At 37.5% G+C, this 23,281-nt stretch overlaps 1 protein-coding gene across 1 annotated transcript; it reads right to left on the reverse strand.

Annotated features, from left to right (window-relative positions):
• Positions 1–12,681: 12,681 nt before the first annotated feature.
• ppm1g (protein phosphatase, Mg2+/Mn2+ dependent, 1G) lies at positions 12,682–19,791 on the reverse strand. The gene is made up of 14 exons (XM_079244884.1): positions 19,654–19,791; positions 19,252–19,388; positions 18,593–18,662; positions 18,298–18,383; positions 18,016–18,145; positions 17,733–17,844; positions 17,408–17,610; positions 16,895–17,079; positions 16,678–16,797; positions 15,545–15,647; positions 15,054–15,185; positions 14,757–14,886; positions 14,522–14,621; positions 12,682–14,443 (listed from the first exon to the last, which is right to left on the reverse strand). The coding sequence occupies exons 2-14, from the start codon at positions 19,360–19,362 to the stop codon at positions 14,249–14,251; spliced, it is 1,677 nt and encodes a 558-aa protein (XP_079101010.1). The 5' UTR covers positions 19,363–19,388; positions 19,654–19,791; the 3' UTR covers positions 12,682–14,248.
• Positions 19,792–23,281: the final 3,490 nt, after the last annotated feature.

Here is a 23,281-nt window from a genome sequence, read left to right on the forward strand (position 1 = left end):
GATGTGTGGATGTTTCATGTACTGTATGTGATATCAGCTGATTTTACTTAATCTGATGTTGGAACAGTCCTCTTTTGAGGGCTTTAATAAGACAGTGTTTAGTCTTATCGGATAGAACGTGAGAATATACAAGATGCCTTCAAACATGACACTGTATTTACATCTGTCCTTTAAATTCCAATGCTGGTCTAATTCTTGATATCAGAAAACCCCAAGAAGTTAAAACAAGAGGGAAGCTAACAGACAGGCTCAATCTAGAGATTTGCTTGTTTTACAGAGGTTGATACTGCCAACACACCTGAGCTCACTCACATGAAACACCATCTGAGATCCTCTCTCTCTCACCAGCCAGCTCACCCATCACTGTGTTTTCATTGTCCCTGCATGTAAAAACAGTAACAGATTATATGCTGCGGCAACCTGTTCATATGTAACTATCTGTTAAACTGGACATCAGTCAAAGGAGGACGTGTTTGTACAGCCCTGTTATACCTTGAGAAATAAAGAATAAGCTTTGGTATATTGATTTTTGACTGTTAGTCTACGTGTAGAAATATGTGTCCTTAAAAAATATTTATGTTCTCGACATATGTAATTTTGTGCAACCACGATGTCATAAGATCCAACAGACTGGAAATAAGATCAAATGTAGAGACATGAGAGAAAATTTGCAATGAAATGTATGACTATGGACCAAAAGAATTTCATGGTTTTGACACAAACGAAACTGGAAATAAGTAGAGCCTGAACTTTCTTTGAAGAATGACACATGGCCCTTGATGGCTGTCTCGGTTCCACACTGAACATGTCTTGTCATGTTGTTTTGGCTAGTCATGATTTGGAATTGCACTACTGGCTTTGTGAAGTGCAGCAACCATGTTGCACTCAGCTGATGAACATCAGGAGAGAAGGGTTGAGATGTGGGCAATGCTTCAGGGCATGGAGACACGCACATGTCCGCAGAAAGTCATCCAACTTCAGTCTGGATCATTGTAGGGAGACTTTGCTTCCAGGCTCTCATGGTTATGCAAGACTTTTGTTTTTTTTTTTTTGTTTTTTTTACAAAGGCTGTCTTGTGTTATTTGGTTCATGGTTTTCTTTGCTCTTGAAGGCAGGCAGTGAGTGAGTGAGTGAGTGAGTGAGTGAGTGAGTGATACCCTGCTTTACCTGGCAACCCACCTGCTGAATAAATAAATATAAATATAAAGAAAGACTTTATTCTTGTTACATTGGCTTTTTTTTGCCTGAAGTGGTGCCAGGTTCTGTTGGATTATTCTACTCAGCTCTCGCTACAAATAACAGCCTGTTTTCCAGGTATAATTTTTCATGAACTGAAAGCTTGTGAGGAAAAAAAAAAAACCAAAATAAAAGCATACCCGTAAGACAGTCATGTTTTAAGGTTACTTTTTAAATAATTTTTTTTCAATTTTATTTGACATGATGTCAAACTTGTGAGATCTGCACCACAAAGTTATTTAACATCATAGTTTCAATGAAATTTTGTTACCCGCCCTTCCCCCATTCAGAATACATATTAGTAAAAATAAAGATTTCACAACATAAACAAACATTGTCAAAGTTAAATTCATCTTGTTATACACACTGTATAAACTGTAGCAGTATATTGAAACAGCATTAACATGCTGCTGTCCACATGTCTTTTTAAAAATGTAAATCTTTTACAGTGTTTGTGATGCTACCACCACCACCACACCCAACATGCACACGCAAATATACACACTCGCACTTTTTTCCACCAGGGTATTTATATTTTTCATCTTGATATGTAGAGCACATCTTGTGCTTGGCTGTTTTGGTGGCTGTTTTTATATTATTTATTTACAGTCGATTAAAACATTAAACCATGATAAAGCAAGATCAATTTTTAATTAAATAATGTGCAAAATACCTCATTCAGCAACTTACCAGCTGTATGCAAGTTTCACTCAAGTTGACCATTTTAGTAACGCAACATTTAAAATCAAGAAAAACTAAAGATACATAGACAAAAACTTCAGTAAAAAGTAGCAACATCCAGTAAATTTATACGTCTGTGTCAACAATGAGTCTTGTATTGCCAGTACTCAAGGCATTGCTCCTGTTAACTTTACAGTGTCATTGCCAGTGTGTAAGTGTGTGTGCGTGTGTGTGAGTGTGTGTGTGTATGTGTTTGTGTTGCATAATATAATGAGGAGCCAGAGTGACATCAGTGCTGACTCTGAACAAGCAGAGCTAAAATACAATCACCACTTCCCTAACTAGCTATAAATCCAGTTGATGTGTGTAGACAGCTGCTCTGAGTTATGGGGTGGTTGTTTGAAGAAGAGTTTAGAGAAAGTGAAGGAAAGAAAGACAGACTCAGCTACAAATGGGCAGGAACACAAAGAAAAAACGGTACGAGACAAACAATCATTATGTGACACGGTGAAAAAGAAACAACAACACAGGATTCATGGATTAGTTAATACATCCAGCTTTCTCCAATTATTTGCAAAGATACCAGAATTACACAGTCACACATATACAACAGCAAATAATATAGACTTTACTTCTGTTTTTAAATGCACTATTTGCTAAAAATATCTAAATGTTTGTACACAGTTGCTTGGCAGCTTTTTACATGTCACTGCAGGTAAAGAAGGATAGACTACTCACAAATTTATCACAGTTAAGTTTTTGTTTTGGTCTGTTTCCTGAACAGTCACCTCACATTTCACCCTACAGGTGAGGACAGACATGTATCACCTTACAAAGGCAGGGTTATTTTCCTCTGTAATCTCAACTAAATTTTTAGATGTTCTTATTTCAAATAAAACAAGTAAAAGCTCATTTTAACAAAGTTGGCACCTGCACAATTTTGCCATCTTTTCCTCTCACAAGGGCAAGATCAGCCCTGTTGTAACATCAAACGAAGGAAAGAACAGCAGATCAACACACTACAGCTTAAAAAAAACTGCAACTAAATATCTGCACTGCACACAATCTGCAAAAAGATATGACAACTTTGAAATACAAAAACCCAAAAATTCTAATGAGATGAAAACAGCAGGCATAGGTGGACAAAATGAGCCCAATGTAAGCCCTTCACACAGATACTTGCCATGTTTATGAATTAAAAATTAGGCTGTGTTTTTACTGTGATAAGAGGAAATTGAGTCCATTGTAATTTTGTTCAGGGTTTTGTGAATTGAGGCACAGAAAAATGTTATCTGGTTGGTGTTTCATCTGTTGTGAGAGTGAATTATAGGCAACAGTTTTTACTGTTTTATAGGCAACCTCTTTCACTTCAATGAGAAAATGTTAAATTGTAATGTCACATAAAACACCACCCCTTTTAATTATTTTTATGATATGCTCAGATTATATCCATTAAAAACCTTACACTATCCTGCTAATTCTTTGGGTCATTGTCACAGAACACAGATCTAGAGCCACTTTTCTGTTTCATTTTAAAATATTGCTATTTTTTGGGGGGCATGCCAGCTAACTACCATCCTGTAATGACCCACTAATTATTATGCATATAATGCAGGCTTTTTATTCCACATACACTGCACTGCTCTCAGCCTGACTTTTGTAACTTTAACTCGTATCTTCATGCTGAACAGATTCAGGGTGACGCAACCTCCTGGAATCTTTAGTGAAACTGAGCGTGCTTTATCTCTACTCACTCAGCTCCTGCTTTATTCAAACTCATTTTTTCTTCCTTATCTTTCCTTATCATTTACTTTCTCTTTTTGTTTTCCCATCAAACACACTCTGTCCTTTCCTTTATTCTTCCTTTAGTTTTCTTTCTCATATGGATTGTTTGTGTGCATGAATGTGCCGAGTTAAATGTGGGTTTTTAAATGTATGCACAGAGTTCATAGTTTGTTTTGTGACATTTGCACTGTTAAAAAACAGTGTGACACATGGAGATTACACCCACACGATTCCCTCCCGCTCTTCTCCTCTTCAATCCTCCTTGATCAGACAACAGCTGACCACTGTGTTTGAAATAACAGCGAATGACACCACATAAATACGGGTCAGTCAAGATACACCTCATGTTTAGCATGTTTATATTAAACTCCTGTGGCATTATTATTTTTCTACATTAGGGTCAAGAAAATAAAAGTTTCACCTGATTTAATGTTTGATCCGGTTTTGTAGAAGAAAACAAAGTCCGTTAGAGAACAGTTTCTTAGGTTATAACAATCTTATTTGATTAGTCAGTCTTCAAGTGGAAAATATCCAGGCAGTTGTTAACAGAGCTGATTCATAGAAAAGCTTTAGCTGTTGACTTACAGACAAATACAGTCTGTGTTTGTGAATCATCTCAACAGAAACAGAACAAGCTTTCAACTTTAATAACAGCCCCCCCCCCCCCCCCCCCCACACACACACATATATACACCACTGCAAATTTATATAAAATTACATTCTCAAAAAGGTATAAACCACAATATTTTGCTCACTAGAAAATTGCTGTGTAACTATACAGTATTTCAAGTTTACCAAATGTACTTGCAAGCCTCCTGATTATCCTGACTGATTAAATCGTTTGCTCAAGCTGTAGATTGGCTTAACTATGAGAACTCCAGGAGAGGCTGGACTTTGTGTGAAAATAAATAGGATAATGATGTAATTTATTCTGCCACAACTGTGAAACTGAGCAAACAGAAATACAATGATAGTCATCAAAAACAATACCCACACATACCACTTCGTCTACAGAGAAAAGTGTAGCTGCACAAAAATAACTGGAAACACATGTATAGCTACATTATCCAGGTAGAATTAGCAATATCAAACAGCAGATCTGGTAATAAACCCAGCTGAGTGGTGTGAAAATAAGTAAGAAAACTTGTTCTGGTTCATAAATTTTCTATGGCCTCTTTTTCCTGTTTAGGATTGCAAAGAGACTGGATGTTTTCCCAACAACCAGCAGGCCAGATGCATGGCAAACATGAGACATAGAAAACTGTTGTGTGCAATAAGTCATAAATTATAAATAAATGTAGCATTTATGCTTTTGGATTGTAGGAAGAAGGCAGAGTACCTGAAGAGAAATCACACATGCACAGGGAGTTTCTGAAAAACCTTTTGGACTGAAAAATCATAACTTCATATTCTCTCTAATGTTTAATGAAGTTGGGCAGCTAAATAGATAGTAAAAGTGAGAGTAATTAATGTTTGGGTTGTTATCTTGTGATAACTTAGGACCTGAACAAATCTTGCCCTCTATGAGTTGAAGCATGTGTCTCCAAAATAAAACATTAAATCATGTTCAATGAAAATATCAGAAAAAGGCCATTTGAGATGGGTCAACAGGATATACATATAACCTATATATATATGTGTACATATATATATATATATATATATATATATATATATATATATATATATATATATATATATATATATATATATATATATATATATATATATATAAACAACCGTACATTTTCACATGTTTCGTTTCCATAGTGACAGTTAGAGAACCTGCTGACACGTTTCCATACGTCACTCAGTGATAAACATTGGCTGACTTAAGAAAAAACTAGCAATAAAAAACACAGCTACACCTTATAACATCAAAGATTGCAGCACTCAATCGGGTTTTTCAGCATGCAAATAGTCTGCATGTGCAAATACTGAAACTTGACATTAGATCACCTTAAATGAAGCAAAGCCATTAATAAAGTCAGTAATAACACTTTTGTTATTCAGACTATAATGCTGCAAAATATTTGCAGTGAAAAGGTCTGGATGGACCAGTTTTAATAGCTTAATGAGAGTCAAAGCATGTGAAGTGAAACTTATACACACCTATACAACCAAACAGCAAATGCCATGTTAAAAGATCCTGGCAATGACAACCAAGTTCAGGCTTCAGGACTGAATATAAAACAAAGGCTTTGGATGACATGTGCTGCTGAAATAAGAGTTCTGAGTTCAGATCAAAGTCCAAACTGACTCTGACGCTATAAGTGAAAGGAAGAGAGGTTGTAGCTGCTGTCAACATTTATGTAGTCATATTTATTTTGTGTAAAGATCACTGACAGATTTGTCGTGATATTTTTTTCATACACAAACATATCGGACTTCTGGGAAACAGAGATTAGAAACTGATCTTGAGCAGTGGGAGAAAGCAGCCTCCCTCTTTGGCCTCTTAAACCAGATGTAACCAGCTGGCACATACACACACATGCACACACACACACAGTGACCACCAGGCTTGTGGCCAGAACTTTTGTCCTTTTCTCAGCTGTGTGAGTCGACACATAATGGAGCCAGAGAGAGGCCCAGTTTTAGCTGCAGAGTAGAGAGACGCTGCTTCAATGTACCTTTGTAGTAAATGGCAACAATTCCTCCATCTGTAACAGGACTTTTATCACTTTTTCAAGCTGTTGTTTTAATTAGACATTTTTATCTTTTTTCTGACATGAAAACATGAGCAAAGTGAGCACATATACATGTCACTTGTGTTCCTTGTAGGAATTGCATGTGTGTTTGTTTGACCCATCACACACAGTGGGGGAGAGAAAGGGTGTGTCATGTGATGCTGAAGCAGTGTCTGAGGGAAGCTGGGTTCAGCCGTCAGACTATAAATCTTCAGAGTTTTCCTGAAAGCAGAGAGAGTTTTTATGTTTCTGAAGAATGGGGGGGCTGGCTCAGGAGGAAGAGCAGTTGTCCTTCAACTGGAAAGTTGGGGGATCAATTCCAGGCTTCCCCTGACAGGCCAAAGTGTCCTAGGGCAAGACACTGAACCCCAAGCTGCCCCCCAATGTGCCTATCGGGGTATGAGTGTGTTGGATGAGTGTGTGTGTGAATGGGTGAATGTGACAAGTAGTGTAAAGTGCTTTGAGTGGTCTGCATGACTAGAAAAAGCACTGTAGAAGTACAAGTCCATTTACCAAGAATATGCTGATCTTTGAATATTTTAGAGACACCTAGTTTAATCACAGCCATAAGACAACACCTAGTCATAAGACAACACCTTGTTTAATCACAGTTTAATACAGAAAGTTTGTTAACTCACACTTTTACAAATTTAGAGTTAGCAAATGTGGTCAGAACCACATCAAGATGCCTGTTTTACATATTTTTCCTTTTTTTTTTTAAAAAGGAATCATATTTGATTTTTTTATCCAGTCCCACTGTAAATCTCATAGTGTATCTTTCTGTTTGGACTCCCATAGAATATATGCTTTTTTTCTCTGTAGCAATCAGTAAGGCCCCTTTTTATTTGTCCAATGGAAAAAATTCAAGCACAAATTCAGCATGAAAATGAGGAAAGAATGAAAAAAATTTTTTTTGAAGCTGTTGAAGAAAAGCTGTTGAAAACATTTTAGGTGTTTGTAACAGTCATTAATTGATCTGTCTCGTATTTATTTTCATTGGCAGATGCTTAAGAAATGATGTAAGATAAACTGAAAAGAGAGTTTATATTTTCTTGGTTAAAATGTTAACATAACTGGTATCACAACAAAGCAGTCATAAGACAACTGTTCATATGATCAAACTGCTCCGCATATAAACCACAGCTGGAGCCACTGTTGCTCTGAAATGGGTTTTTAACCAAGTCACAAGATGAAACAGCTATGGGCAGAATCAAAATGTGTCTAATCACAAGACCCTTTAGCAGTCAAATTTCTGTCCCCAAATGAAGAAAGGTTTTTTCTTAATCGTTAAAGTTTGTGTTTGTAGTTTCAGTGTACCAGTTTTGAGAACAGTCTACCTTGGACACACAAAGCACATGATTATAACAGAAAGAAGAATTTCTTTCTCTTTCAGCCCCGCATGTGATAACTAAACAATATGTCTTTCACTAATAGACAGGAGGGCTGCACAGTGGCACAGTGGTTAGCACTGTGGCCTCACAGCAAGAAGGTTGCTGGTTTTATCCGTGGCCGGGGGAGACTTGAACAGTGGCTTTTCTTTATAGAGTTTGCATGTTCTCCCTGTGTATGCATGGGTTCTCTCTGGGTACTCCAGCCTCCTCCCACTGTCTAAACATGTACATGTTAGGTTAATTTGTTACTTTAAATTGTTTGTCTTTGTGTGGCCATGCGATGGGGCAAGCTGTCCAGGGTGTACCCTGCCTTATGCCCAAAGACTGCTTGAATGGGCTCCAGCTTCCCCTTGAACCTTCATTGGACTACTTACAGCAGGTCATGACAATGGTTTATATACAATCTCAAACACACCCATGTGTTAGATAAATTAGTCTATACAATATGTTACTATGTCCGTGCACACATTTTAAAGTCATTCTCTTTTCCAATGATCACTATTAAACCACCATTTATGACTTTAATGGTTATCTCATATTCAGTGAGGGAAGTATCTGCAGAATTTTAAACAATTCCCACATAATATTAAATAATTAAAGTCTTAGATAAATAAAGAAAAATTTAGGGCTTTAAACTTTGACTTAAATTTTTTTGACAGCTTGAAATTTATGTTGTAATGCTGATGACACATGCTCAAAAGGTCAAAGCATGCATATTATTGCATCAGATTTGAATGGGTTAATGAGCTGTAGCCTTTTAAAAGTGAGTTTCTCTATGACTAACATATTATGAGAGATAAGAGAAATGTGATATGAAATAAAGACATGGCATGATCACGTCCCAAAGTGATTATCGAGACAGGAAGAAACCAATGAATACGTAGTACAGTTGGAAAATCAGCATGATGGTTATAGGAATCATAAGAGTATTCTTATTTCAAGAGGTGTTAGCTGGACTTAGTCTGCAAACACCCAGAAGTTAGTCTCTGTTTGTAGGTTGTCAAAAATGCACTTAAAATACGCAGCTATTCAAAGCTATTTGTAAAGGTCCAATAGAAGCAGTTCTTTGTGTAGAAGTTGAATAAAAGATGCAGAGACAAAAGAATGGACGGCAAAGATAAACCAGCTAAACTGATCTTAGTGGTAAAAGAAGCATTTTTCTGCAAAGTAATGGAATGTACTTTTATTCAGACTGTAAGATAAAGTACTGACTCTGTGGATCGTAAAATGATGAGAGAGGAAACATGTTTAACATCAGGAAGCATCCTTGTGTATTCTACATGTCTTTTTGAGGATAAAGTGTCTGACAAAAAAATACAGAAAATACAGATAAGTTTTTTTTAAAGGGCAATTCAGTCAGAGAGGAAGTTAGGAGTTGAACATGTAGGAAACAAAAACACAAATGAACGAGACAGTGAAGAAATAATGAGTGATGTCAGAGCGGTAGTATGTCCGCTGATCAGATAGCTGCTTGTTTCGGACTTTCTCTTATCACTGACCTATGTGTATGGCTGTTTACTCACTGTACTTGTAGAAATAAATTAAATTCTTTCCTTCTGCTGATGGAAAGAATGATTAACTTCTTAATCTGGAGAGGTGAAAATTACAAAGATTCTGTGAGGCAGGAACAGAATAAATGAGACTAGACAAAGTTATCAGAAAAGGAAATATGACGGAAAGAAGAGAACAGAGGACAGAGAGGAAGGAAGAAGGGAGGAGGAGGGAAGAGGTGACAGGAACTGACAGTAAGCAAAGAAACAGAAAAAGAGGGCAAAAGAAAGTTGAAACGAACAAGGGAAGTAGAGAAAGGCATTCTAGGAGATTTTTCCTCCAAATGTGAGTTTATCTAGCATGCTTAGTCAAACAATACACACGTAACACTCACAGGATGTGTCTGCTGCTGACTTGCTGATGCATCCTGTCAGCAGCATAACAGCTGACTGTGGCATCTTCCTATTTTTCACTGTGTGTGTGGATGTGTGTGTTTGTCAGCCATAAGGCTCAATGCTGACTATTAGATAATCTTGGTTATGAATGAATGGGGCTTTTGAATCTAACAAATCGTTTAAATGTATTTAAAAAAAAACATTTAATGGTGTTTAAAAATCAGCTAGATTAAAACTGAAAAATGTAGCTGAGCTAGTTAATTCAAAATAAACTAAAATGATTGTATCTTTAAGTAAAAATGAATTAGTCTGAATATATGAATGAATAATGAATGAGTCTCTCAGCCACTCGCAGGCTGCTCAGCAAACCATGACCATAATACTGACATAATGCAATCTTGTGATATTAACACGGTATGCCTGTTGGTCACATGACAGGTTCCACAGACAATGCTACCATCAATGTGGAATAAGTTTTTGTTCTACTCATGAATACAATCCAAACTTGGATCAAGAAGTGCAACAGAAAAGAGAAAAGTTTCAGTGATGGGCAGACATGCACTTGATGAACTGGGAAAGACCTACTTTGATCTTTGTCATTCTACTAAAAACACAAATGTGTTGGGGAAATCAGTAAAATGCCCATATAATACTTGCAAAACTTGCTGGCAGTGGCCACATTTTGTCACAGCATCTACAAACACTAAAGTGAAACTAAAGACTTTTCTTTTGTGATCTGACAAATCCAAATGTGAAATTCTCTTTGAAATTGGATGTTTGTACAGTTTTTAAGTCACTATTCATGATAGTATTGGTGTATAAGTACATGTTTCAAGGTAAACTTGGACACTGCCAAGGTCATATCCCTTAACAATGTAAACATACGTTTTCCATGGTAATAAAGCTTATAATTTTAAAGATCTTATATGTAAAATATACAATCTGTACCACTACTCTACATAAAAACAGCAACAGGAAGACAAACAGAAGCTGTGTTTCTGAAAAAGATTCAATGATATCCTATTTTGGGTCATAGGACCATATTTTGACTTATTACTGTGACCACTGGAATGTGTCTTTGTGTGTTTTAGCTTTCGTTTGTCCATTGCTAAAGCTTGTGCAATGTGAGGGGGCAATAAGGCCAGTACAGTTTTAGGAGCAAGAACAGGAAACTAAAAAAGACAGTAAGTTTTGATGAATGCCTTCAGTGTCAACGACAACCTGCTATTGTGGTCTAGACTTCTATATGTGACCTGAAGACAACACACCAGCACACACAGAATTATATGAACAACTTTAGGCCTTGTTGAACTCCTGTGGTTTGCATCCACAGTCACCAGTCAGATGTAGCAGACAGAAATAAGTTTCACAAAGCTGGACTAGGCCACATCTTTAGTCTTAGTAGGAATTTCAGGTTCTCACTTGAAGGGTCAGAACCAATAACAGAGCAAGGTGGATTTTATATTCATTACACACCTGAGTACAGGACACACTCACCATTATACAAAAATAAACTCCAGTATCTTTTGGCCTGTATTTCTGTATGTATGTATGTATGACTAGTGAAAAATTTGCACATACTCTGTATCTACAAACATCAGTGAAGTTAGTAATCAGCACTGTGAGATTACAAAAACATCCTGCCTGTTAAAGGTTGTGTTCTGGTTGTGTGTGCATATTGGGAGACATTTTTAGATTCCAAGGACAGTGTATGTTTCCTGTCTTGCTTTCTATTGTTCCTGCAGCGACAGTGATCCTCAAGAGGCAGCAAAACTGCTGAGAAGCAGCCAATGAGAGGGCGAGACAGAGACGCCCTAAGGCTAAGGGAAACTAAAGACATCTCTAACTTTGCACTACATACAACAAAAGTATGGTTAACCCAGTATGTCTTCCATAAAAGACCTGACATCATGCATCATGTGGTATGCTCAGGTATACAATGTGTGGGTTTTCACTTCATTCAAAGTCAACAGGATGTGATTTCCCTTCATTTGTTTATCTGAGCTGGTTTAAGGTGTGTGAGTCAGTGCATCAGCTGCTGCACCCTCTGGTGGATTAAACTGCAGACTTTTCACACTTCAAGCAAACATTACGTAGTGAAACTGCTGTTTTCACCGCCCTCTGGTGGACATCTTGAGTACAGCAGGATGAACAAAACTTAAATTATATCATTTTAACCAACAAAAATATTAGATCAAACTTGACTCTTCTGTAAGCACAGAGAATATGTTTTCTCAGATTATTTAGGTACATAACAAAGCGCCCCTAAAAAAGCTAGTAAAGCAGTGAATACATTTCCAGATGGGTCGAGGGCCAAACAGTTGATAACAAGAGGATAGAAATTTAAGCAAGGCAGATGTTAAAACATCCGAAAACGGCTAGAAGGAATGTGTAATTAATTAAGAAAACTGAAAACTGTAATTACGACTGGCAGGCCAAAACAGGAGGTGGAATTTCTGATTGATTCATAAACTGAAGAAAATTTTTTAACAAGCAAAAAAATCAAAATGCGAGCCTGTACTGATACATAATACAAAACAAAACAAAACCAAACAAAAAAAACAAAAAACAAAAAAAAAAACCCTACCACTGCAGTAAATGCACAAATGGTCGCAAGTCAGAAAAGACAATGACATGGTCAGAAAACACTTCAGATATAATTAAATTAATTATAATTCAGAGAAATGCCAGAAATTTCATAGTGCAAAGCTGATTCAGGTGCTGTACAGAACTTTTAATATTTGTAGTAAAAGAATTTAAATGATCTTGGTGTACTAATTCTCTTTCACAATTTCAGATTTTTCTCCATTTGATCTAAAATATAAGCAATTGAACGGATGATGAAGATTTAGATGTTGATAGGCTGGAGCAACATTTGTAATAAAAAAGAAAAAAGAAAAAAGAAAAAAGCAAAACCCTCCAAAATTTGTGATTCAACTGGCAAAAGTGATGATGTACTACAGTCCCCACACCCAAAATACAAAAACACACAGAAGCACAGCTCTGATTATTTAAAAAATGTATTTGTATGTACTTACATACTGGTGTCAAAAGAGTATGCACCAAAATGTCACATCGATTCACGATTACAAAGAAAATGTTTTTTCTTTTTCTTCAATAACAAGTATTGAAAAAACTATGTACAGAAAAAAGGGCATGTTGACAAGAAGGTACACTAGAAACTTAGTCACAACGATTTAAATGAGGCTTCTGCAAATAAAAGAAACAATCTCAACAGTTACACTGTCTTGGTACTCTCAACTTCAAATTGTATTTCCACTCAGAAAAATAACCTTGTGCAACGTCTCCACAGTCCAGCATCAAAGGCAGTTTCAGAATGTGCTCCCAAAAAACTGCCAAGACTAATTCACCAAAAATGGAAAAAAAGGGAAAATGGCTGAATGGAAACACTTCTTACTTAAAACATATGTCCTAAAGATCATTTTTAAAAAATGTATTACAGTGGACAGACAAGAGACTGACAGGGGAAGGTCCTGGACACAAGCTTCTCTCTGGGTGGACATAAAGCGTTGTCTCCATTTCCCTGCTATCATATCTAACAGATGGAAAGTATATTAGTCCCCAGATCCTGGCTTTTTTTTTCTCTTATGGAAATCTACAGATTTGGATCAAGACAAGACACAACCGGTAATGAAAATAGGCCGGATAACCGCAATATCATTTCACATGTCCAGAAAAACTGAAACAAGATTTCTTGCATGAATGGGTGTTAGTTTGTAAAAATATATGTATAAATGGCAAGAACTAGACTGGTACCCCAAATGCATCAGCTCCTCTCTTGTGATGGATAAAGTCAAAACAACTCACAACAAACTCATTATGAGATAATAGAGAGGACCCCGAAATCCAGCACAAACGCAACTGAAGCAACACTACACGGCTCATTCTCACTGCACCATTAAGCTACCTTTATACAGTACCATCAAGTCCTGTCATTCATTTAATTTAGCTAATGGTACATTCATGCAATGTGTTTCTTGGCATTGTCCAGTTTTGTGGCTGGAAAAAAATGCGTTTTCTACTGCAAAGCCACGGTGACATTGCTCCCAACACTAAAAATGTGAACAGCAATTCGACGCAGGTGATTCCATGAACTATCTTCAAGCTCTCTTCAAAACAAACCAAAGCTGCCAAGAGTAAAGTGATATAGTAAGAGTGCAGAATATGGGTGCAGAGAAGATGAAGCGCCTCTAAATTAAATCAATCCTGGTTGTTCTCTAATTATCTAGAGATAAATGAATGGAAACTGCAGTGTTATTCAGCATGGCCATGAGACTGCCTCTTTTGAATGAAAGACCTAAAAGTTAGTTCATCTGCTTTCCAACTGGACTGATCAAAACAAACATCTGAATGGGTGCGATCAATTGAGAATCCACCTGGAACAGAGCCAAAGAAAACTTTACAGATGATGTTTGAGCATTCATCGTAGCCTTTGTAATGTCTGCTTCAGGGTGAAATTATGTTTGTGAGGTAAAGATTTCATTTTAGACCGAATATGTCTCTGGTGTATCTGGGGTAGATTGGGGCCAGCTGATGCCTCTACGATAGTTTTTCTCCTCCTTTAGTCACTTTTAGCCTTTTTGCTGTCATTTCCATTTTCTTCTGGCTCAGTCCCTTCTGCCTCTTCTTGGTGCTTCCTCTTCTTTGTATCATCTGACTGACAGGGGTGTGGCCGGAAGGTAACAATGATGCAGGTCATATTGTCACACCCCGTCCCGTCTCCAGATGTGTCGGGGGCCAAACAGTGGTCCAAAAGCTGTTTGGGGGATAACAAGAGGTTAGAAGGGTTTAAACAAGAGGAAGAAAGTTAAAAGTAGCCTTCTGTCATTCTCACCTCTTCCACTATGGATGAGAGGGGTCTGAGTTTTCCATTCTGATCTGGTTTGATCCTCTCACTGATGAAGTCCACCACTTCCTGACTGCTCAAGACATTCCTGCAAACATGCATCAAAGCAAGATATTTATAAGCTTACATCCCCACAGATGTTTCAGTGTAGCTTGTGAGGTCTGAACAATAGTCAGAACTGAACCACGAAACTATGATTATTCAATTACTTGTACAAACTCACCAGATACCATCACATGCAATGACCATGAAGTCATGTTCCTCATTCAGTGTCAAAACTTTGACATCAGGCATGGCAGAAATCATCTGCTCCTCTGGTGGCAGGGCCTTGTTCCTCTTATAAAAGTGGTCACCTGAAAGTCAGAGTTTTTCCTTTAATGCCCGTCATTGCAAATAAGGAGAATGTGCTAATCTATCCATATTAAGCTCATGTTTCAATTAATTCAAATCTTGATACAAGCAATGCAAAAGATATTTTTAAAATAGAGTCCTAAGGAGAGTTACTCTCTAAGTTACCAACCAATGGCTCGGGAGAGGTTGAGGCCACCATTGACTCGTCCATCCATGGTCACTTTCCCACCAGCATTTTTGATGCGAGCCAGTTCCACCTCATCTTCTGGCTTGTGGTCATAAGACATGTCGACAGCCTTGCCTACAGCAGTGCAGGAACAGAGATCTTAACCAAAACCTGCCGATACACTTTTCAGCATGAAGCAGACAGAAGTCCAACTCTTCAACTGACTAAGGGAGTTTAAACCAAGGAACAAAGGCAACCTTTAAGACTGTGCTTTTGTCACCAACAAAATGCTAAAACATTGTGATACCACTGGAGACATGAGTTTCATGGTACAAATAATTTGCTCCATTCCCCATTTCACGGGGGAGAATGGTTGGGGGGAGTGGTGTTATATATTTGATGTATTTGTAATGTTCATCTTCACAAAGCCAAAGTTTCTAAATGGAATTTAAATTAATTTTGTTTACACTATTTTACAATTCAGCTGAACTCACCATGTTCAGAGACCACACAGCGAGAGTCTCCAGCATTGGCCACAATCAGTTGCTTCCCTCTGATCAGAGCAACGACAGCCGTGGTGCCGCTGTCCGAGCCGGGCTGTGAGAGCACAAGAATGACAGGTGTGACATACTATTAAAATAATTTACATTCAAATTTATTTACACATACCAGAATGCACACAGCAGACTGCTGATGCTTTCTATGAAAGCTAAATGCATAATTATGGAGTGGCTTTCAACCCAAGTCAGACTTAGTTTGTTTTTATTGGTTTTATTGTGTTGGATTTTAGCTGTTTTCATGTCTGATATTTTTATGTTTTGTATTTGTATCAGCACTTTGTTTCAGCTGAGTTTTTTAAAAGTACATTACAAATAATACTGGTATAGCAGAACTAAAAGTTATTCTGTTTTACCATTCTGAAATATCCACCACGTCTTACAGAACATTTTGGGTCATGGAGCTTTACATGAAAAATGTTAATACAGTTAAAAAAGATCAAGTGTACATCCATTTTGCATGTAGATAAGACTTTTTATTGATGTAAAACCTTATTTTACAGTATAGAACAGTGTAGTGTGGTCACACAGCAGTCACAAATACGGCTGCAACAGTGACTGATGTTGCTCATGCTAACCAGTGTCAACTTCATACAGTATTGAATTTATGCATCTGTGTGTGTGTTTTTTTTTTTTTTTTTTTAAACGAATAATCACAGATGATGGGACACATCAGCTTCACAGTAGGAGACTTTACTGCTGGTGATGCACTTTCACATCTGGAAATGAAAGGAGGGTGGCGTGGGAACGCATGTCTGGAGTGCCTGAGCAGCAAGGTATTACGTAAAAAGTATGTGATTCAATTGCTATCTCTGAATGCCATTTTTTTATTTCATATTAGAATCCCAAGTGCCTTGCCTTAACAGCCAAGAAGTGGAAAGCAAGTCAAATGAGAAAAAGTTTGAAGCAGAATCTCTTACCAGCACACATACTTGCTCAGACACAGTGAATGTTTTGGAACATTAGCGATTATTGACCATCTTGTGTGGACATTTTACCAGTCTAAGACGAAGTTTGTGTCGGGATCTTGCAGCTCTGATGTTCATTTCAGACACCCACTTTGTACAAACCTCCTCTTTGCCATCCATTCCTGGCAAACACATTTCCTCTTCGTCTTCAGAGTCCTCCTCCCCTTCCTCTGTATCCTCTTCCTCCAACTCACTGCTCTCACCTTCCTCTTCACTGCCATCCTGATGAGAAAAAAGGTACAAAACACATGACAAAGTCATTCTGTGTGAACTTTCACAGCTCCACACGATGGTTTATTCTAGTTTATTCTGTTCTCACCTCTTCATCGCTGCCCTCCTCCTCCTCCTCTTCGCCTTCTTCTGACTCTTCACTGTCATCAAAAAACCTGGACTTGGAATCTCCTGCAGCCTTTGAGGATGCAGATGAGCAAGATGGTCCTGCATCTCCTTCTGCCTTACCAGCTTTTTCCTCCCCATTGGAGCTTCCAGACTCTCCACCATCAACTAACAAGGAATGACAAAGAGAAAAAGACGGACGAAATACAAATTAACAGCAGGACTACACCAATGCTTTTAACATAAAAAAAAACAACAAAAAACAAACTAATAATTTAGAAAATATTCTGAACAGCCTGATATTTCTTCCGAAAAATAAGTGAAATTTTAACAAAATATGGCTTCAATTACACATTTACATAGTTTCTTTTTTTTTTGTCGGTCTGTTAGCAACTTTATGCCAAAACTACTAGGTGCATCCCCCCCATGTTTCACGGGTAAAGTTTTAAGTACTTTTAATAAAACTGAAAAGAAAACCATTTAATCCAATCTGTACCTGCACCACGCCCGTCACCTGCTCCTGTTCGCCGACAGGCCCGCAGCTTGGACCCACATGTGACCCCTTCGCCATCTTTTGCCTTCCGATTGCTCTCCTCTTCTACTTCTCCATTTACTTCTTCTTTCTTCTGCCCCTCACTAGTGTCTCCTTTGTCTCCCGAGGTCTCTGCATTTGGGCAGGATGCCTTCTTAGCTGCCGCACTGGAAATTTATAAATGAAAATGAATAAATAACAAATCACCAGAGATGCTCATTAAGGACCATATGACCACACTAATGCTACTCTTTATAACAATAAGTAAAAATATGGCTTGCTGGTGTACCTCATGGCTGCAGCATGTTTAACGGCACTACGGTTCTGGCCATAACGAATCAGCAGCTCCTCTATAGTCATTGTGGCTTCTTCATGGAGCAAAGCTGCCTCCTCTGTGTCCACTGCGAGGAGGGCAGAAGCATCAAATCACAACTTGTATCACCAAGTTTTGAAATCTTACTTTCTCAAAGATGAAAAGAATTTTAAAGCACACAAAAAAAAACCTCCAAAAAACCAAAACAATAATTTGATCCTAATACATTAGTCTGGATATATTTAAGATTAACACTCACAGTCGTCCTCCTCTGCCACCTTTTCAGCAGGTGGCTCCTCTGTGGGCCGTCCAGCAATCTGTACCAGCTCTTTAATGACATCTTCTGTAGTTATTCTGCCATCAATGGCCAAGAAGGCATCCTCCAGTGCCTAAAACATGTTAATATGTCAATACCGTAGAAACCAAGGAAGTGTTTACACTCATTCTTTTAATACCTTGATTTCTAACCACAGTCAATGACTTTTTTTCTTTTCATCCTTCAACATGAGCATGTTATGCTATAGCTTCTACAGCTCCTCACCTTTTGCAGTTTACCATCTTTGTAGGCCTTTTGCTCTTTGATAATGTCAGGAAGGTATTTTGAACAGTACAGAGCAACTTCTTCACCTAAATAGGAAAAGACAGCCATATAAATTCTGAAGATAAGTGTGTGTACACATAATTCTAAGAGCTGTGTGCAAAACAAACAAAACAGAGAACACTGTGGAAATGTGAAAAAAAAAAAATAAAGAATTCAAGTTCATCTCTTTTTTAAAATCTTCACTTGGTTCCCTACAATAAGGTAAATAATATAAATTACTGTAACTGAGTTTTACCTCCATGTCCATCATACACAGAAAACATGGCCGTCTCCTCATCAAACTCTGGGATACAGTTGTGAGCATCCTATAAAACAGAAGTCAAATCAATAAAAATCTTTATATTGATTCCCAACTCACCCATAGCACCCATGTGCTATGTGTGTATAGCACCCATGCTATAAACATAAAAACACACAAAGAATCTGCTTCCAGCTAGTGGGCATGCTATTTATTTTAATGTTGATGCAGAAAGCTAGATTTACAAATAAGTGGGTGATCACAGTGGTTTAATGCTAGGAATTGGGTGGCATGCTCAGAAATACCAACACGTGTTTAGATTAACCAAGAAATAGATTAAAAGCAGTTATGAACAGGATCCGTCTGCCACATTATGTTTGGTACAGTAAATCAGCAGCAGACATTAACTACATGGTTATGGGAAACAGACTTTAATGTAACCCAGAACTCCCTCAAAAACATATTTGTTTCAAACGCTGAAATGACTCAAAGCTTTTTCTTTAAAGAACCTGTAGAAAAAGACAACAACCAGCTTTGGATGCGATACTTAGGTAAACACCGCTCTTTAACCAGCCATTAACCACCTAATACCAAAAGTAGCTTCGAGTAAACAAGACTTGCAACATGGTTGTCTCGTCATTCATTTTCCGCCTCACCTCCATGGAGACCCGCCAGCCCTGCATGGCAGAGAAGCCGTAGCTCATGTTGCTGTTGCCGCCATCAGAAGAGGTCTTGGTCGTGTTAGGCTGCGACAGATATGCCCCCATGGTTGTAGTTTCCTATGGCTTTGCACCTGTGGATAAGACACATCACATTTTAGCTTCACCTAAAGAGTAACAGAATAAAATATTCAGATTTCAGATGCTTGGCTAGTTGCGGCTGCTAGCTAGCTAACATTAGCAACACCACAACAAAAAGTGGACGCATCAGCTAACTAGCATCACCGTGCTAACAGGAGCAGACCCGGCTAAACTTCCAGCGGTAACCTCTGCCCTCGCCACACAAGCGGCTGCGCAGTTGTACAAAAACCAAACCCTCAGCACTGAGGATTCACTTACCTTTTCCGACAGAGCAGGGTTAGTTTATAGGATTAGCTTGGAAAAGAGATTCACATAGGAATGATTGCACGTGTAAATGCAAAAGCGGCTATCTTCTCCTCCCTCTCCTTCGTCTTTTAATTCTTCTTCTTCTTCTGATGCTGCTATTACTTCTCCTTCTTTAGTGTCTGTTCCTGAGCGAAAAAAATAGTTCAGAGGTGAATTACCGCCATCAACTGGACTGGAGTCTGGACAATCCCATTCAGGAACTCAAACAGGATTGTATAGGCAGAATTATAAAAATAAATAATAATAATAAACATTTCAACAACAATAGGGCCCTGCCATACTTCGTATGGCGAGGACCCTAATAAAACACAACATATTTACTTAAATAAATAAATAAATAGTAAACCAGCTTTGTTACTATATGTGAAAATAAGCTGATACAAATAAAACGAAATAACTAAATGACTAAACAAACAAATGGACAAACAAAAAAATATAAATAAATACATAAATAACTAAATAAATAAATCAATAAATAAGGAAATGGTTGTCAAGAGTTTATATGAAAAATGCTTGACATTGGGGCTGACAATGGCATAGTGGGTAGCACTGTGGCCTCATAGCAAAAAAGTCGCTGGTTCGGCTTCCTCCCACTGTCCAAAGACATGCATGTTAGGGTTAATTGGTTTCTCTAAATTGTTCATAGGAGTGAGCGTGAATGGTTGTTTGTCTTTGTGTTGGTCCTGCGATGGACAGGCAACTTGTCCAGGGTGTACCCTGCCTCTAGCCACCGGACTGCTGGGATAAGCTCCAGCTCCCCCACAACCCTAAGCGGGTTGGCCAATAGATGGATGGATTTCTTGACATTTTTTTTTTGGGGTTAAAAATGAAAAACGAAAATTGGATCAGAACATTATGTTACGTCTTGAGCTTCTTCTACCATTTACATTTATTTAGCAAGCAATTCTATTCAAAAGAACTTGACACACTGAGAAATTTGGACTTTGTTGTCTTGCCAATTTAATCTGTGATGTGTAAACTGGGTAAGTTGAGGGTAAAATCAAAAAACTTTCCAACTTTAGAGCATCAATTCTGCCTGCTGAGCTCCAGCAATCTTTTTCTTTCTGCTGATTTTGGACCTTTTTGAATAAGTTCAAACTGTAATAAAATCAACTCTTGCAGTGTTCGCTACTACATAAAATAAGTTACTCCAAAGATTATTGAAAAGACTAAGTAAAACGCTTCACTGCTGTATTTTGTTCAAATACATCTACTGTATAGATTATGTCTCTACACAATCAACTACTGGAGACAGGTAACCGTGGTGTTGTTCAGTGTCAGACATTTGCCATTTGAATCTGATCTGGGAACCATTTAAAAAAAACCTACAGTACCAGACAAAATGTTAAAAACAAACGATTTTTCAGAATGAAATAAATTCAAAGCATTTGAATGGTACTTTAATCCAAACCTACCCAAAACAATTGATGAATGATTTACTGATTAAAAAAATACAATGCACCTTTTAACTTATAAGTTAAATGGAAAAATGAGCTGTTCTAATATAGTCAAAAACAGTTAAAAAACTTTCATGAAAGACTTTATTTCACCAGACATGTTTCTTCAAACTATATTCCCACAGATGTTAGAAATTGTCCAAAATGTAATAAATGATTCATTTTGTCATGTGTTTATACACTTAAACAGATACAAATCCAAATAAATTATTTCAGTCTTACTTCACCCACTTTACCATTTAAAAAAAAAAAATTATTTAAATTTTGATGCCAGTAGCGCAATGAAAAAAATTGGATCCATACATTTTTGTCATTGTTTTACATCTTTTCATTATACTTTTACTTGTGTGTAGAACTCTTTTATTTGTAATCTGTCCTGGGTATACCTGCATCTTTACTTGGTATTTGCTAATATAGGCTTCAGCCCTCCTTGCAATGGAAGAAAGAGATACAGAAAATGGATGGATGATGTTTAGGGAACTGAGGAAATTAAATGATGTAGTTTTGCTAAAAGGCATATGTTTTCATTCTAGCTGAATACAAGATTTCAGCTGCTCAGCAATCTATGGTCTTCCCAGGAAACTCTCTTCCTGTCAAAAGGGAGTATTTTCCTTCCCACTGCCGCCTTGTGCATGCTCAAGATGGAGGACTGGATCGAAGTCAAGATTTGATGCAATCAGCTGATTTCTATTAGCTAGGCTATTTATAAATTGGCTTGTAATAATGTGTATGTAAAGTGCCCTGTGACAAAATTGTTGTGAATGGGCGCTATTTAAATAAAGCTGAATTGAATTGAATGGTCATCAGATTTAGCTCTTCATAACTGGCCATATATTCCCAGCAGGAGACTGCTCTTAACTACAGGGAGGTCAGGCAACCCCCAAACTCTGTTGTAAGTCTTGTACTTGTGAAACAACTGTGGACTGTGTCTCGCTCAAACTCTAATTTACACCTCAGCATTATTGGTTACCTTTGCAGATAGCAAGTCATCCATAATATAGAAACCAATACCTCTATACCTTCACAGATGATGAACATTTGCACCTTACACTGATAACAGCTTTGGATAACAGCTTATGGATAAAAGCTGGCCAGGTTGAGCACACAGGTTTTGCTGTCATTGGGAAAATTGTGAAATTTGGTTCAAAGTAAATAATTTAAAAAAAGAAATAATAGTTTTTGCAGCCAACTAAAAGTGAGCACTTAGTTTCAAACAGCTAAGTTAAAAATCCACAACAATATCAGAAATCTTGGTGTAGTCACGGTCTCAGATCTGAATTTTTGCAGTTAGATTAAGGCGGTTGCGAAGTCTGTCTTATTTCACTTAAGCAACATGTCAAAGGTTAATGATGTCTCAGCAGGATTAAAAAAAATGTCCATGCTTTTAACTTTAGTAGACTATAGACTATGCTGTTCTTACAGGTCTCCCTAAGAGGTCTATCAGACAGCTGCTGTTAGTCCAGAACGCTGCTTCTCAAGTCCTCACTAAGAACACGAAACTGGATCATATAACTTCAGTTCTCATATCTGAAGTTATGAGAACTGACAGGAAACGCTGGTTTCCTGTCTGTTAGAGAACTGACTCCAAAATCCCGCTATTAGTTTCTAAAGCACTGAATGCCAAATTACATTCAAAATTTTCTGGTTTGTTATAAACCAACCAGATCTCTCAGGTCATCAGGGTCACATCTTCTTTTGGTTCCCAGAGTCAGAACTAAACATAGAGAGGCAGCATTCAGTTTTATACTCCTCAAATTTTAAACAAACCCCCAGAAACCTGCATGTCTACTGAAACTTTCAACTGTTTTAAATCAAGGTTAAAATCTTTCTTTTTGTCAGTTCTTATAAAAACAACTGTTAATTCCTCACAATGTAACGTTTATTTCATGCATTTTATCTGCTTTGTTTTAGTTTATCTGTTTAATTTATTTGAATTCTTTTTAATTTTTTCTGCACCCTGGTGTAATACTTCTAGCACATTGTCATACTTCTCATGAAATGTGCTACAGCAAACACACGTGCAGTGCTTGGCCTTACCGGTTGGTGGCAGCACTGCCACAGGTTTTTGTTTCACGTCAAAAATGTCTCAACAGGAAGAAGAAGAGCATAGTCAATGATTCAAC

The sequence above is a fragment of the Telmatherina bonti genome (genome assembly GCF_933228915.1).
Source record: "Telmatherina bonti genome assembly, chromosome: 1".
Lineage (NCBI taxonomy): Eukaryota > Metazoa > Chordata > Actinopteri > Atheriniformes > Telmatherinidae > Telmatherina > Telmatherina bonti.